The sequence below is a fragment of the Polistes dominula genome, unplaced genomic scaffold (genome assembly GCF_049000335.1).
Source record: "Polistes dominula isolate Pdom_NZ unplaced genomic scaffold, Pdom_raw_medaka contig_77, whole genome shotgun sequence".
NCBI classification, from domain to species: domain Eukaryota; kingdom Metazoa; phylum Arthropoda; class Insecta; order Hymenoptera; family Vespidae; genus Polistes; species Polistes dominula.
Window position 1 is genome coordinate 7,133,051 of NW_028301152.1, and position 17,007 is coordinate 7,150,057.

Consider the following 17,007-nt stretch of genomic DNA (forward strand, 5'->3'; position numbering starts at 1 on the left):
TAATATTTTGCTGAATATTCAACTTTACTTTATTCGATCTAAAATGATTTTACTCAAACAGTAATTATTTAAATACAGATTATTTATAGAAAGTAATAGGAAAGAAATAATTAATTATTAAAGTCGTGAAATTATATAAATAGTTAGTGGTTTGAAGATAAAAAAGAAAAATAGCAGAAACGTAGATACGCCTTGAGGTATCTACACTTTTATCGCACACTTGAGAGTTCTCATACCTTACTTATTATTTCGGAAACTTGTAAATTTCACGAGGTATAATTCGATCCATAATTTAACTTAAGGATAAACTTTCCCTCGTCACAGATCATCTCGCTTTTCAAGTACACGACCTGGACTCCAAATATTTTAGTGGTCCTGCCACGTGGCAGTTCATAAGGTGATGGAGTGCTGTGACCTGGGGAGATGAACGCTAGGTAGCTGGCATTCGAGGGGTTGCGAACATGGGCTTAATTTCGAATTATTCTTGAACTATATCTTACGACACAATCAGCTTTAAGCAATATCTTCGTATTGCACACCTTCGCACTTAGAATCTGCACAAGAGCAGTCCTGATATACGAAAACGAGCCGAGTCAAATCGTTAATCGCGAGATTTAGAACAAAGCCAATATGGTGTAATTATATCTATGCATAAATGATTTATATACCTAACTGTTTTACATGGAAGTGCATATGTGTCCTGCCCATATTCATGGTCCAACGCACGACACCCAGCTCTTACCCTTGCACACCCTCGCAATTCGACTAAAGCCACATCTATTAAAGCAATTTGGCGTGAAGTACAAATTCCTCCCTACGAGTTAAATAACCCGAACATAGATACATCTATATATGCTTTTCATGTGATCATAAATTTTTCAAGAATGTACAGTAATTTTAAAAAATATTAGGACACTATCGTATAATCAAATTTATGGCTTCATATTTCGGTTGTTTATAAAGAAATAATTTTGGTTATTGTCTTTAGCAATAAAATTATTTAATAATATCAATAAAAAAACATATAATTTATTTAAAAAATTATATATATTGCATAATAAAAATTACAAAACCTAATAATGTTATATCTTTTACTACGTTGAATCCATAAATGTGCTGGACATTATAGTGGCAGACTAATTGCAAGTTAAAAAATGAAAACAATTGATGTTATGATTTATTTTATATTACAATTATTTAGATTATAAAAAATTATTAATACTATTTATTTATATATTTATCATTTATATTATTTATATTAATATTATAAAATTATAATACTATTATAATAATTATTAAAATAATAATAATTATAATAAATTAGTATATATATTAAATAATATATCCTATATATATAATAATCTTATGTATTAAATAATATAGGATAGATATAATAAATTAAAAATAATAATTTTATTAATAATTAACACATTCGCGACCGGCATATTTTTTCCTTTTTTAATACTGAGTATCGGCAAAAATTATGAATTATTTAAATTTATATTAAAATAATAAAATATAATAATATAATAAAATATAATTTTTTGAATATTATAAAAATTTATTTATATTAAATTTTTAAAATTTTTAAATGACGTGAATTTTACATCAGCGGTAATTAGAAATAGAACTTGAAAAGACGTGAATTCACGTCAGCTGTCGCGAATGTATTAATAAAAATTTATTTTAATAAATAAACCTTTTTTTCTAAATTTTAATTAATTATTTATCCTATATTATAATTATTTGTATTATAAAATAAATCATAAAATTAATCTTTTCCTATTTGTAGACTTCCAGTTTATTATCATAATGATCTACATAATTATTTGCTATTTACTAAGATATTTTTTATATGTTAACAATCATCTCAAGTATCAACGCATTAATATTTATAATTTTCCTCTTATCACGATTATAAATGAATAGTTTCAGTCACTGTCTCAATAATATTATAAAAGTCTTCTGTACATTTTAACCTCTGATACAGACAACAAGAAACTGGTAACAGTTATTTGCTCTTCTTGTTCTACGTGCAAATGTAAAGCGTAGTGGCCATTGTTAATGTCACAATTAACAGAATGTAAGCATGCTGGCGTGTTAAAAGCTGTACAACAATAATAGGAGTAAAACCACGAATACTAATGCACGAACACTTGACAGTACAACCACTCTACAACAGAATACTGTTACATTGTGGATAATTACCCTCGTATATTCTTTTTTTTTTGGACTGAACTGAACGATACTGTAACTCCCATGTGAATGACGTAATTAGTCTTTACGTTTTGTCTACCCACTGACTTTATACAAAAAGTATCGCATTCAACCGAGGTTGTCGTAATATGGGAGATCAGTATCTTCATACATTATTTCATGAAAATGATTGCTTGAATTCTTCCATTGATTTACATATACATATTCAGAATTTATTATACGTGTATCAAAATATGCCTATTTTTTTTTCAAATTAAATTTGATGTTATGTACGATTTCGAGATATTAATTTTATTTTAATTGCTACTTATTGAGTCAATATTTTAAATAAATAATTATAAAATAAATATAAACTACGAAATTTTTGGTTACAATTAGAAATTAAATTACTAAAATTTATTGTATATTATTTTAGGAATAAATAAATATATAAATAATTTCAATAATAATTTTAACATATAATTTATCATAAAATGTAAATATATAATATTTAAGAGATTAGTATTTCTTTCACAAAACAAAAATATTATTTTAGTATTTATATATATTTAAAATATTATTTTGTGTATAAATATTGTTTTGTATTATATTGTGTTGTGTTATATGTGACATAGACTTGACACAAGTCTAATTCAAACCTACCCCTAATACAAATATTTTGACCATGCATATAAAAGATTAATAAATTCCTTAATTATAACAATATTTAAAAAAATTGAATTTATGAGTTATTTTATAATTTGTTTGACAAAAAAAGTGGCATAAAATCTTACAAAATTCTAATGAAATAAATAGAAATATATCCTCTTGAATTTTAACGAAAGTTATTTCGATTACGCAAAGAGTAATTCATTACACTATCTACTTCCAATTAAAATCGCTGTATCATATTAGTACAATCTTGTTAATAAGAATCAATCAATTGTTAAGTGTAAGTCGTAGTAAGATAGAAAGGGAATGATGTACTCTCTCAGCCAATTCGAAACGTCAATTACAGTATCTCGCGGGTAATTAGCATAACGCTTGGCTTAAAATCGATATTCTCTTGGTATTACGTGTATTCAAGCGTACATAATTCTATTTTGAATATAATGTAGTACTTATACTATTATATTATAGTATTTACTTTTTGTTAGAAATGAATGAATTCTCCGTTCGATAAAAAAAGAAGAATTATATTAATACAATGGAGATTTTCAGTATTTAATAATTTAGTATTCAAAAGTTTTAATATCTGAATACTTAATGTATAATACTTTCCTGTTTCTACATATATTTTACTATATTATTCTATATATATTAATTTATATAATAATGTTATATAAATTATATTATAATTAATATAATTTATATTATATAAATATAATACACACACACACACAATATATATTACTGTATAATATATATATATATTTATTATATTAGTTACAGTATATTATATATTATTATATATTATTTATATTATACTAATTACAACTGTAACTAATAACTCTCTCTAACTCTATTATATATTTATTATTTATAACTATATATTTATTATGTAATACTTTATATTTATATATACTCTTATATAATATAAATAGTATATTAGTATACAATAAATAATATATATAATATTATTTAATTTATATTTATTTATTATTTAATATAATATAGATATAATATATTTCTGTATAATATATATATATATATATATATATATATATATATATATTAATTATATATTAAGTATAATATAATAATTATATATTAATTTCATATAATTACTTATATAAAAATATATTATTATTGATCTATTGTTATATATATATATATATATTAATTATATATTAAGTATAATATAATAATTATATATTAATTTCATATAATTACTTATATAAAAATATATTATTATTGATCTATTGTTATATATATATATATAATATATTATATAGATATATAACAATAGATCAATAATAATATATTAATAATCTATATAATCATTTCTACTATATTCCTTCTTTTTCTTTTCTAGAAATCGTAGAAGGTGTCAGGAAAGGGGTAGTTCACCTTTAAGACCAGTAATCGACGAAAGTGCTGTTGAAGAAGAAGTGAGTCCCTTTTAAAATAATCTTTTTTTTTAAGTATATATCTTTGTAAATAGCGCATGAAACATGCTTTGAAATAAATTTTAATCCCTCATCTAACAGGTAGCTACACTAATGAGACGATGTTGGGCGCAGGATTCAGCCGATCGACCTGATTTTCCCGCGCTAAAGCAGACTATTCGCAAGATCAACAAGTAAGTCATTTGTTTAAAATATATTTAACATTTTTTGCTCGTTTATTTTCTTTATTTTTTTCTTTTATATTCGCAAATAATAACTTTCCTTCGTAATAATAACTTCCTTCACAATAATAATGCGTTACAACTTTATATTGTAAAAGTCACGTACGTAAAGGTGCGATTTAAGCGTGAAGCATAGAATTCTAACCAGCTAGTTTATACGAGTTGACGTATAAACCTTGAGAAGAAGAAGAAGAAGAATTTTCACCAAATCGATCATCAGACTCCCCTTTATTATAAAACTGAAATGTTAAGTATAACTCGAGTGGTTCGTGAAAGGATAACTTTACCAATTAGTTGGATCGTTGTGTATCTACTTGGCCTCGTAAACAATGTCTTTCCGTTCGTTCGAATTTTAATGAAATTAAGGATGCTTTTTCTGTTTTTATTTTTTCTTTCTCTCAACGATTCTCCGATTATTTTCAAAGCTTCATGCGAAATATCTTCCCTCCTATCTTTTTTCTCCTATTTTTGTCTTACTCTTTGCTCTTTCGAAATCGTTCACCCCTAATATTGGCATAGTTCTCGGCTTTCCAGGAACGCTACTACCACTCCCAAAAGACGCTTTTCCTCGAGTATAAGACTCGAGGAATTCGAAGAGTGCACACACAGTTGAGTTCAGGTCGAGTAACTTGGTAGGTCAATACCTGAACGTGGAAGAGTGGCCCTTGCTTGGGTGGTCAAGTGTAAGTGAGAAAAAAACTTCCGTAAACTGTAGAAAAAAGAATAAGAAAAAGAGAAAGAAATGGATCAGGGAGAAGGGAGAAAGACAGAGATAAAGATAGGGGGAGAGAGGACAGAGAAAGAAAGAGAGAGAATACGGGGTCTTCGACGTTGCTCGATGGGATTATTTGGAACATTATGACTCTTGGAAGGGATGTTTCTGAGAGATGTGGATTTCTTCTTATAATCCATGAAAGAATTTGTTCCAGTCTTGAAGTACTTTACAAGCAGAGTTTAGGGAGGTACCAAAACGCAATATAAGTTTTTTTTTTTAAATAAAATAAATTCTCGAAATATTTGAAATGTGTATAAGTTTTTGTTATTTTATTGAATTCATGAATAATAACTGAAGTGGTTTTTAAAATTCTAAAGTTGATTTTAGAATAGTTTAGTTAGGTCAAAAGTTAAATTGTATGGGTTTTTAAAAAATAATATTTTAGAAAATGATGGGAACTAAAAAAGGATCTGCAGAGAAGAAGGAAAAATTGACAGAAGTAAAAAGAGTTCTGTAATGAAAAGCAGGTGTTTAAATTTATTTAAAGGTTAAGCGATTTTTTCGAAAAAGGGTAAAAATATTTCCGAAATAAACAGAGAAAAAGGAAGAAAGAAAAAGACAAAAAAAACAAAGATAAAGAAGGAAATAGAAATAAAGAGAGAAATAAAGGAACACCAATACCATTAAATGCGTGTGGGGGATGATAATGTGAATTTCGTTTCGTTGATATCCTATTACTCCTATGCATTGGTAGAGTTATCGAATGCACGATTGACGCGGATGTACGAATGGTTGCCTACGTAAAGGCGTTTACGAGGGTGGTAAAACGCATATTGAAAAGCACTTGAGATATCTGCGATTGTCAGCGGCAGATTAAACCACACATCGGAACTTACGAAACGATCAAATTCCGTTGATAGAAGAGTCCTATGTAAAAAATATCATATTATTTTACTCTTTTAATAAAAAGAAATGAAATAAAAATAAAAATATATAAAAGAAAAAAAAAGAATTCATTTCGTTCTTTTTCATTTTCGGAATAATTTTGTCGAAATAAAAGAACAAATATAAATAAATGAGTGTTTATACATAGGGAGCATAAAGAATAAAAATATAAATAAAATAAAAATAGTAAAAAAAGATTGATCAGAAAAAGAGTTTCATTCATTTCTGTTTATATAATTTTGTCGAATGAAAAAGAAAAGAATTCTTTTATGATTATTTGACACTTTAAAAAATGTGAAACTAAAAAGAAACCATTTGATTCCTCTTCCGGAGTAATTTAATTGAAAGAAAGAAAGAAAGAAATGAGTGTTACGATTATTTCTGTGCCTAAGGAACATAAAAGTAAAATGAAAAAGGAAAGGATAAAAAGAAGAAATATGAATGTTACGATTATTTCACATTTTGCCATTAGAAACATAAAAAAGAAAACAAAGGGATTAATTGCAACCCTTTCGAAATAATTTAATCGAAAGAAAATTAAAAAAGTAAACAGATAAATATAGAAGTGTTACGATTATTTCACATTTTATTGTTTATAATATAAAAAGTAAGTAAACATGAAATAAAAAAGATTAATTAAAAAACAAATATAAATATTACGATTATTTAACACTTTAAAAATATAACAAAATAAATAATCCCATTTTTTTTTAAGTAATTGAACTTAAAAAAAAATAGGAAAAATACATAAACTATTGTTTTGTTACGATTATTTAACACGGTATATGATACACCTTTCACGATTTTTCGTAGAATTTAATTTTCTTCGTTCGTTGATCTGCGGAATTGAATTTTTCTCTCCCATTTAGAATTCGAAAAAATTGTCTTGGAAATCGACGAAAATGAACGGATCGGAAAAAGGGTAAATAGGCTTTTCTTACAATCAATCGAACAACATCCTCCTCGCTTTAACTTGTACAATAAAAAGCTTATTTCAGTGTGAAATTCTGATAAAAGATAATAATTTGTTAGGTTAGATTACTAAAGATTTAAAATTCGAATTAGTCTGCGTAGGAGTATTAAAAACTGTGAGTTTCAGATGGAAACTTGTCAAACGAATAAAAAAGGATAAGAGGTGCTCAAATGATTTTCAAATTTACATTTTAATTCTTTTCCTATTTATTTCATTTATCTTTTCTTTTTCTATTTTACATCTTTTTTTTCCACTTCTTCTTACCATCATCTTCCACGTAAAACTCGTAAAAGCTCTACCCTCTTGTTTCTTTAGTAGAGAAAACTCTTTGATAAAACTCGAAGAGAATTCATTTCTTCTAACGGAATCCTGGAGTCGTTAGCGAAGTACCTAGATTAACTCGACGTAACTTTTATGACTTTTATTCATGACTCTCCAGGTTAATATCACGTTATCGATTGCATTCGTATTTTCTAAGGAAGAAAGAAGATCGTTTAATATTTTCTGTAGTTCGGTTATTAGATACATCAAAGCATGTCACACGTACTCTTTCGTTAGCGTGAGAAAGATTGATAATACGATTAGATTAATTAAATTTCAACGAAATCCTCTTTTCGACCTTGGGATAGACGTACTATATATATATGTATATGTACATCTATCCATGAATATACGATGATTCGTCGAATACACGAACGGGTTCGTATATCGTTAGATACGCTCCTGATGGATAAACGCCCCAATACAATTTCTCTCTAGATAATATAATTATTGCATGGTCTCTTTGAAAGAGGTGAACTAGCAAAACGTGTATTACGTGCAATATAGTTACATTGCATCCGTTTTAGATGGGGTTAATCGTCATTTAAATTTGAATCGACATACGCGATTCTCTCTTTTCTCTCCCACGTAAACGTTTACTCTATGTAAATAATATTTCAAAAAATACAAAAATGTTCATATAACCAGCTCCTGAATTTTATAGAAAAAGTGATACGAATATGGGATGTACATTTTATTTTTTTTTAGTATAAAAATCTCCAAGTAATAATAAATGACATATTCGAATGAATTTCATACGAAATGTATTAAGCAAGGATCAATATCGTTGACCTAGAAATTTTTTGATTTTTGGACTTTTAAACGAAGCTCAATCTGGATTAATAGAAATTCAGGTAGTTCAAACAAAATTACTGTCATGTTAAATAAATTATAAAATTATTAATAGAAATATTTTATTATTGCAAAAGTATAAAAGGGGAGAAAAATAATATTAATTTATTTTACAATAATCATATATGCAATATGTGCAACTTATTCCGTGAATTCATAATTGCAAGAATATACCCTAAATTAAAAATTTGCCTTTACAATCTTCAACAAATTACTTTTTGCAATATATGCACATTGTGTCATTTGATTCCTGTTGGATATTTAGTGAAACCGAATCATTTAATGTTACATTTGATTTCAGATATTTTCGACTAGTAAAATAAATGTTTCAGTACTGTATATTCCCTATATCAAAAAAAGCATTTACATTTTCTGGAATAAGGTCAAGACTTAGGTCAACAAACGTGTCTGTCGATTTTCTTAATGAAATACTGTTTCGATGATGTACAAGAAAACGATCTATCAATTCTTTGTAAAATTCTCAAAAAGATGCTCAATTCTATTTACTAATAGCTAATTAGTGAGCTATTAGTTTTATATCATTGACTGCAATTCCTAAGAATTTTGATTCTATTTTTAAAATATAATTAACAATTGATTTTCGAGATACTCTTCTAAAATTGGTTTTTGCCCTAATTTTGTAAAAGCCACATTTTCCGCAGTGATATCTTCATTAACTTTAGAATACTAATGGCTAGGATAGATTATAGTACATCATATATTTTTTGTACCATTTAAAAGTAGTATTGTACATTTTTAAATATTTATTATTATACTAATTGTAATATTAGAAATAAAATAATTTAATTTTTTTGTTTCTATCATATTAGGTTATTAACTATGAAATGTCTGATTACTCGGATTATTTTCATCTCGAAATTAGACATTTCATATTTAATGACCTAATATAATATCACAAAACAAAAAATCAATGTAAATTGGATTCATAGAAATTTGCATAAAATCTTTTAAAATTAATAAAATAAAAATACGACGATTGTTAACTTCCGTTGTAAGATCTATCACAATTAATTAAAGATCAAATTTTACCTATTATTTCATATTTATATATTCTCTTTTACTGCTCTTTAAATGTTTTCTTAAATCATAGTCAAACTAACAAAATTATATGCAATCAAAGTTCAAAAGTAAAATACAAATTTATTTAATTTGCTATGAAAATTCGACACTTTACACAATTTTACAAAAGTTAAAGTAATATCGCTTTTTAAAAAATCATACAAAAAAGTTTCTATAGTAATATTAAAGTAAATGGATAAAGTTTCTAATGTTAGTAGACAAGTTTCATACATGTTCCTTTTCTTTATAAGATTTGCGAACAAATCTACACGTTACATTCTGGTGTTATATTATTTTTACGAGTAAATTGATACATCAATCATTTTAGATCACGAAAAGTGATGTAAATGTTGAAAAAATGCAACAGATAACATCATGAACAATTAAATTTATTATTATATTATTATAATTATTATTTTTTATAAGATGCAATGCTTTAATTTGATCGTTTACGTTTCGTTTTTTTTCTTTTATAATAAAATTTTAATATAACAGGAAAAACAAATGTTATTCTGTCTGAATATTAAAGTTACTCACTGTACTCACATTCCATGACAAAACTATATGACATGAAAGAAGTAAGAATATTTGCTGAACATTTTATTCTTTTTTCATTTCTGCTTCTATTATTTACTTTCTATAGCAGTACTTTCTGTAGAGATCTACCTTTTATCTAAAGCTACAATTCCAAGAATTTAAATAAGATGAAAACAAAAATTCTTTGATAAAACTTTAAGGAAGTTTGTTTTTCTAAACAGTTAAAACGATCTATATGAGATAAGTTTTTGATGTTACAATGTGTATATTTATTTTTATAAAATATTTCTTAAGAAAAATGAAACTGATATAAATTTTAATTAATGTAAAGTCATTTATATATTTGTATAATAAATTTAAGTGGAATTAATATACATACTGCACAAGAAATAAAAGATTATTTTGAGAATAAAACAAAGTTATCTGAATGTAGCCCGCAAGATATTTGGACTTTAAATATTGTTGACAATTGTCAGGAAATACAAGCAAAGGGAATATACAGTAACCAGAATAAATGCTCTGATGCAATCTAATCCGAAGAATTATTACCATATAAAGTTAGTGTGAAAGTAAAGTATTGCTATAGTCATAAATTTAAATACAAACTTTAAGGAATTTATTATTTAAAAAATTTATTATGTATGAACAAACATTTGTTATATTTAAAAAAAATAAATGTTCAAAAAAAAGCTATACAAATATTTTTGAATTATTTGGAATAAATTTGACTAAAAAGTGATTTTTTATTTATATATTTTTTGTAGAGATTACGAGAGTAGCAATATCCTGGACAATTTGTTGTCTCGAATGGAACAATACGCAACGAATTTAGAAGCCTTGGTTGAGGAACGTACTGCAGATTACTTTGAAGAAAAACGTAAATGCGAGGAGCTTCTATATCAATTACTGCCAAAGTAAGTCTATTTTAAGTTACGACTTTTTCTTAATACACTAATTGTAAGTAATCAACTTGGATTTATTGGAGTCACGTATCTCTCATTGCTTTGTTTCTATTTAGCAACCTTCTTTACATTGTTCACAATTCGATTTCTATATTACTGAAACATAATTTACTTATCTTTTAATACCATTTGCATCATAAGGAACGTGACAAATAATCCCTAGTAGTAAAAGAGATTCAATGTTTTTTTAATATTAAATATATATGTATTCAATATTTTTAAATATTTTGTGCTACTAGGGATACTATTACCACTAATTTTTATTTTATTATATTTTAAGTAGAAATACTATAACAAGTAATAAAGAAATATATTTTTTAGTAATAACTAGAGGGATTGCTTTATAAATAATTAAATTATAAAACCAAAAAGAGTTACTCATTCTTAAATGTTAGAATATATTTAGAAATAGCTGTATATCGATGTAAATTGTGAATGCTGCAATTCTGCAGTCGGCCCCATTCCTTGTAACATAAATAGATATATTATTTAAAAAAATGTGTCTCTTTTTTTGGCCATGGAATAGGGCCAAAACGGATATAATAAGGTTTTAATGTTCTATAACGGATCGTAGAATCTTTTATTTGGCAATTGGCTCATCTTTGAAAAGGTTAAGGATTAAACCTCAATAATACTTTTTCATTTATCAATCGGTCTTTCTATTACGTCAGTATATTTCTTACAAAAAAGAACGTTATTTATCATTTTCTTGGAAATATCACAAGAAAGGTATTAAAAACGATTACTCTTTCTAATAAAAGTACGTGGATCGTACTTATAAACGTTATTAAAGCATAAAAATACAATTACATATATATTTCCTAGCTTTCCATTAAATGAAAAAATGCATTTTATTTGTCCTACTCCTACTGGCAAATTTTTCTATACAATTTTGAGCCTTGGTAAGGTGAGTACGTGAGTTTTAACACACTTTAACGGGATTTAACGAGCGGCCGGCATAAAACGTGACGAAAAAAAACTTGGATTTATTTTTCTTTTATTCTGTTAAATCAGATTGTTAGTAGAGACGAGTGATATACGTAACTTCCACTTTGTATCTTTTTGTTAGGGTTGTTATTTATTCCATCCATATTTTGATACATTATTTGTCAGTATTCTAAATAAATAGCACACACACAGTGTTTACAATTAGTTTGTAATATGAAAAATCAATATTGGTATTCATTGATATAAAAACTATTAATCTTATATATAAAATATTTGTAAATATAATAATTGTTAGAAAAATAGTCAATTCTAAAGTTCATTTGTGTTTATTTAGGTCCTGCAATGATAACATAGATTTTTGATTGAAGATATCAATCTAGTTATACTATATCATCTATGCTCAGTCAAAAGTTACTAACTACACTTTTGACTCCAAATTACTCGTGTAGTTTATAATTGTCTAGAATTTCATAAACAAATCGAGTAAAGTTCATTATCTACCCTGTTACATAGAGAAAGCATTAACAAAAAAGCATACCTTGCCAAAACCAAATTTCTCTCATTAGGAATTATTTCTAACGAAGAATAATTCTAACTCAAATTAACATAACTTTTGGTTAGAGACTTTTGACTGAACAAATATTATATTATAAAATTACCCAGTTTTATTTTTCCATTTTTTTTCGTCGGTTTTTATCTACAACTACCACGCAAGAATTTATTACATGAATAAAATAATAATTTATCAAAATTTTAAATGAATGATCAGTGGGCGGAGTTCTTCCTACACAGAAAAATGTCAATTAGTTGAAAAAAAATTATCAACTATTTAATCTACTCATTTGTTAATTATAAATGGATAGGATTAATTATGAAAAGTAACTAATACATTATAAAAATATAAATTATTATGATAATTTATAATAATTATTATATATATATATATATAATTGTAAAATATAAAGTATATTATAACATTATAAAAATAAAAAGAGAATTGTTAGTATATTAAATAAATCATCAATGTTAATGACAAAATATTAGTATTAATCTAATCTTATATTAACTTGTAATCTTTACATAATCCTGATGTAATGTTAAACCAACCCCTAACGTTATTGTTATTATTAATATTCTAATAAGAATTCTGACGAATAATTATTGTTATTATCACTACTTTGTTTAAATGTTTATATGTACTGATACCAAATATTTAAAAATACTGACAAATAAAATATTGAAAAAAATAATTTTAAAAAATATTAATCAAATGTTTCTTTTTATTTAAAATTATAGGATAATGAATTTAATATTTTATATAATATATTTTCTCTTTCAGATCTGTTGCATCTCAGCTAATACTTGGACAAAGTGTAATAGCTGAAACGTACGACCAAGTAACCATTTACTTTAGTGATATCGTTGGTTTCACCAGTCTATCGGCTGAGAGTACGCCACTTCAAGTAGTCGACTTGTTGAACGATCTCTACACCTGTTTCGACTCCATTATCGAAAATTTCGACGTTTATAAGGTAAGTGATATTACTACATTTATTCAATTACTTTAATACATGTACCTATATAACCGCGAAACTCTAAATCATTGATTAAAAGACAACATTTTTTTTTATTATTAAACATTAAATATACACAAAGTGTATGAAATTTGATTTCGTAAAATATGCAAATTTGAAACAAAAATATGCATATGTGAGCCATTTATATTCGAATCGAAATTTTGAAAGATTTACATCGGATTAAATTTAAAAATATAAATAATAGATGACACAATAGAATAATGTTTTTTTGGTTTCTAAAGATGTCAAATTTATTATCCAAATTAGCATAATTAACATTATTTAATAAATATTATGTTTTTGATGGGTATGATTGAACTTAAGCCACTTTCAAAATCAATAAAATGATGTTTTCATTATTAGTGTAATAAAGCAATAAAAATGTTATAAAACATATGCGTAATATACATATTTATAGGAGAATTTTATTGTCAATAGAAAAAAAACGTGTTTGAAATAATTTTACTTCAGTCTCAATTATCCGTAGAACCTCAATTTATCCGCATCGTTTGTTTCCTGATCACGTTAGTTAATTAAGTTCCGTCCTACTGTATTAGTTCTTCTTATAAACAGTAAATAATTCTTCCGTTGACATTTTATACGCAGTTTCAATTTACAAGGTCAGGATTTTATCATGGTTTTGTCAGGGTTGCACGATCAGAAAGTTTCTTTTATACAGGATGATTCATGAATTATAATCAGCTGTTATTAACAGTCCGATTCAAAGTGTCGGTTTTATAATTTAGTATTTTTTAATTTATATCGATGAAGTTTATTAACATATTTTTTTTTATGGAATAGAAAAATAGAATTGAATGAATAACCCGAGCAAACTGATGACGTGTAATATTCAATGAATAATATAATAATCAAATGAACTGTCTTCAAGGATAATGTTATTATTAATTTATATCAAGAAATTCTAATTAGTTATAATAATAAGCAGATTATATAATATAATACTATTAAACTATGTATATATATATATATATGGATGTAATAATACGAACTATATTATCTAGTTTAATTTGTGACGTATAATTATCTATGATCGTAATCAAATACGATTGAATAGATTCGAAAACCAAGTTTCATCCTCTATTGACCGATCATGAATTTACTCGTGTTGATATATCCAATCAACTTAATTTAATTATAAATAATTATATAAATTGTAATTGTAATATTATTTATTGCATTTGACAAAATTTAATCAAATTTAGATAATACTAATTTGCTAGAATATTTCATATTTTAATTCAATTATTTATTTAATCAATAATGTAATATGTTAAGTTACAAGTTTTATGCATAGTAGTCGGTAATGTGTAAACAGACATATGTATGTATAGGTATTTTTTAAATGAAAAATACAAGACTTATGTAATGTGAAAATTAGTAATTATATTTCAAAATATTTTTTCATTTCAGATATTAAGATCAATTTGAAACAAAGGAATATTATATAATAATTATTTCTTATTTTAATTGAAACGATGTTCAATATAATACTTGTCTATCAGCTATAAAATACTTTCATTTACAATAAATAAATAACAAACAATTTTGTTCCTGATTATTCAAGCATACGATTCACTGTCGCATTTCTTTTGACATTGTTGAAGCTTTCGATATTATTAGATGTTTTTTCAATATTCAGAAAAATAAGTGTAACAGTATTGTATAATCGAATGACAGACTAAATCAATACGTATATTTAAATGAAAATAAAGTCTAATAATAATCTATCTATTACATTGAAACGTAACGTAAGGAGAGATGAATATAACGATCACCAATTTCATACAAAAAAGTAAAATAAAAAACAATGAAATTCCCTGAACAAACTATAGCCATACAAAAAATTGTTTATCAAATTTTTAATAAATACAAACTGAACAAATAACATCTTAATAAATATTTTATATTTATCTAGAAATAAAAGTGAAAATAAACTTTGAAATGTTTTGAAGCATAAAATAAAATTCTAGTAAACAATAATCCCATTAAAACTTTTTCACGAACAATTTTATATCAAAATAAAAAAAAAAAAATAACAATTTCCGACAAGAGCCATTAAAATATAGAATTTGATCACGTTACGTGTTTCATGTGATAACCTCGAACATATAAATCTTGATGAATAAGTAATCATTTCTATTCCATCAGAAATTATTCTTCACTTAACAATTATACGATCAATTAATCGAAGACTAGTTTGAAAATAAATACAAATTAATGGATCAAATTGTCAGGGTGTTGAACTCTTTGAATATCTTCTCGAATATTTCCTGAATCTATCGGAAATATCGGCTAATGATGCCGTCAATGGAAAAGAGTAAGAAAAAAAGTAAAAGAATTAAAAAAAAAAAGAAGAACAAGAAGAAAAGTAAACGAAGATTGTAGTTATACCTTCGGGTTGTTTAATTACTTCCGTTCACGGCTTAGGGATGGCATTTCTCGTGTTCGCCATCGATCCAGTGTCCAATTGCACCTCGCCTACGCGCTGTCGAAACGTAAATACTAGTTTCCAGTTTATACAAGAACGTTCGAGTTTAATAAAATAATCCTTTTACACAAGGTAGGCAGGTACTGGACATCAGGTTGCTCGACGATCATCATCCTTGAGAATGAAACTTAATTATGTATTCGTTAAGACGATAAAAAAAAAAAAGAAAGAAACTTGATTTAAAGTTAGGTAGATTACTATCATCTCAGCTAGCAATCAGTTAAAGAGTCGTTCTAGATAAGCAGTACACAAAGTATGAATATTTTCCTCTAATCTTTTTTCAATCAAAATAATAAAGACATGGTTTGAACAAATTAATAAAAAACCTGTTAGAAACTTGTTCTCAAATGTTTAACCACTTGCCCTACGATTTAACTTCTCAGTTGCGGTGCCGTGTGCTACAATATTGCACTTGTCGAAACAATTTCACTGAGTTTACTATTATTTTCCATTCTACAATATTGATTGATATGATGAAAATAATATAAATCTATTTACCACGTGTTCACCACGCCTATCGACATGGTGTACACGTCACTCGCAGTTTTGAAACAAAATCATCTCGACGTGCATGGTACGTCTTTGTAGGGCAAGTGGTTAATCATAATGATCCCCTTTCAAGAAAATTGAGTATCTAATATCTTAGAAATGTCTTTTTTACTGTCTGTTTAACAAAAAGGTTGAGACAATTGGAGACGCTTACATGGTCGTTTCCGGATTGCCGGTGAGAAATGGCACGAATCATGCAAAGGAAATAGCTAGGATGAGTTTGGCATTGAGGGACACCGTTATGACATTTCGAATCCGTCATAGACCAGAAGAGAAGTTGAAACTTCGTATAGGAATGCATTCTGGTAAGTGTTTTTTTTTATATTTTCATTTTTATTTTACTTTTTGTATGTGATATCACTTTTTTTTCTCTCTTTTAGTCTTTTTATTTTTTGAAAATGATGATTAAAACTGTCATCCTAAATTCCATGATAAAATGAAGTAAATAAAGACGAGCAAGTATTGTTATTAGAAAGTATGTATGTGTTTGAAT

General features: G+C 25.9%; 1 protein-coding gene across 1 annotated transcript in view; it reads left to right on the top strand.

The window, feature by feature from the left end:
• Positions 1-17,007, top strand: part of LOC107068928 (atrial natriuretic peptide receptor 1) — a 70,601-nt gene that overhangs the window by 48,625 nt on the left and 4,969 nt on the right. The window contains 6 exon segments of the mRNA XM_089178213.1: positions 4,232-4,252; positions 4,255-4,307; positions 4,407-4,498; positions 10,734-10,883; positions 13,219-13,411; positions 16,645-16,819. Of these exon segments, the coding sequence (XP_089034339.1) occupies positions 4,232-4,252; positions 4,255-4,307; positions 4,407-4,498; positions 10,734-10,883; positions 13,219-13,411; positions 16,645-16,819 (684 nt within the window).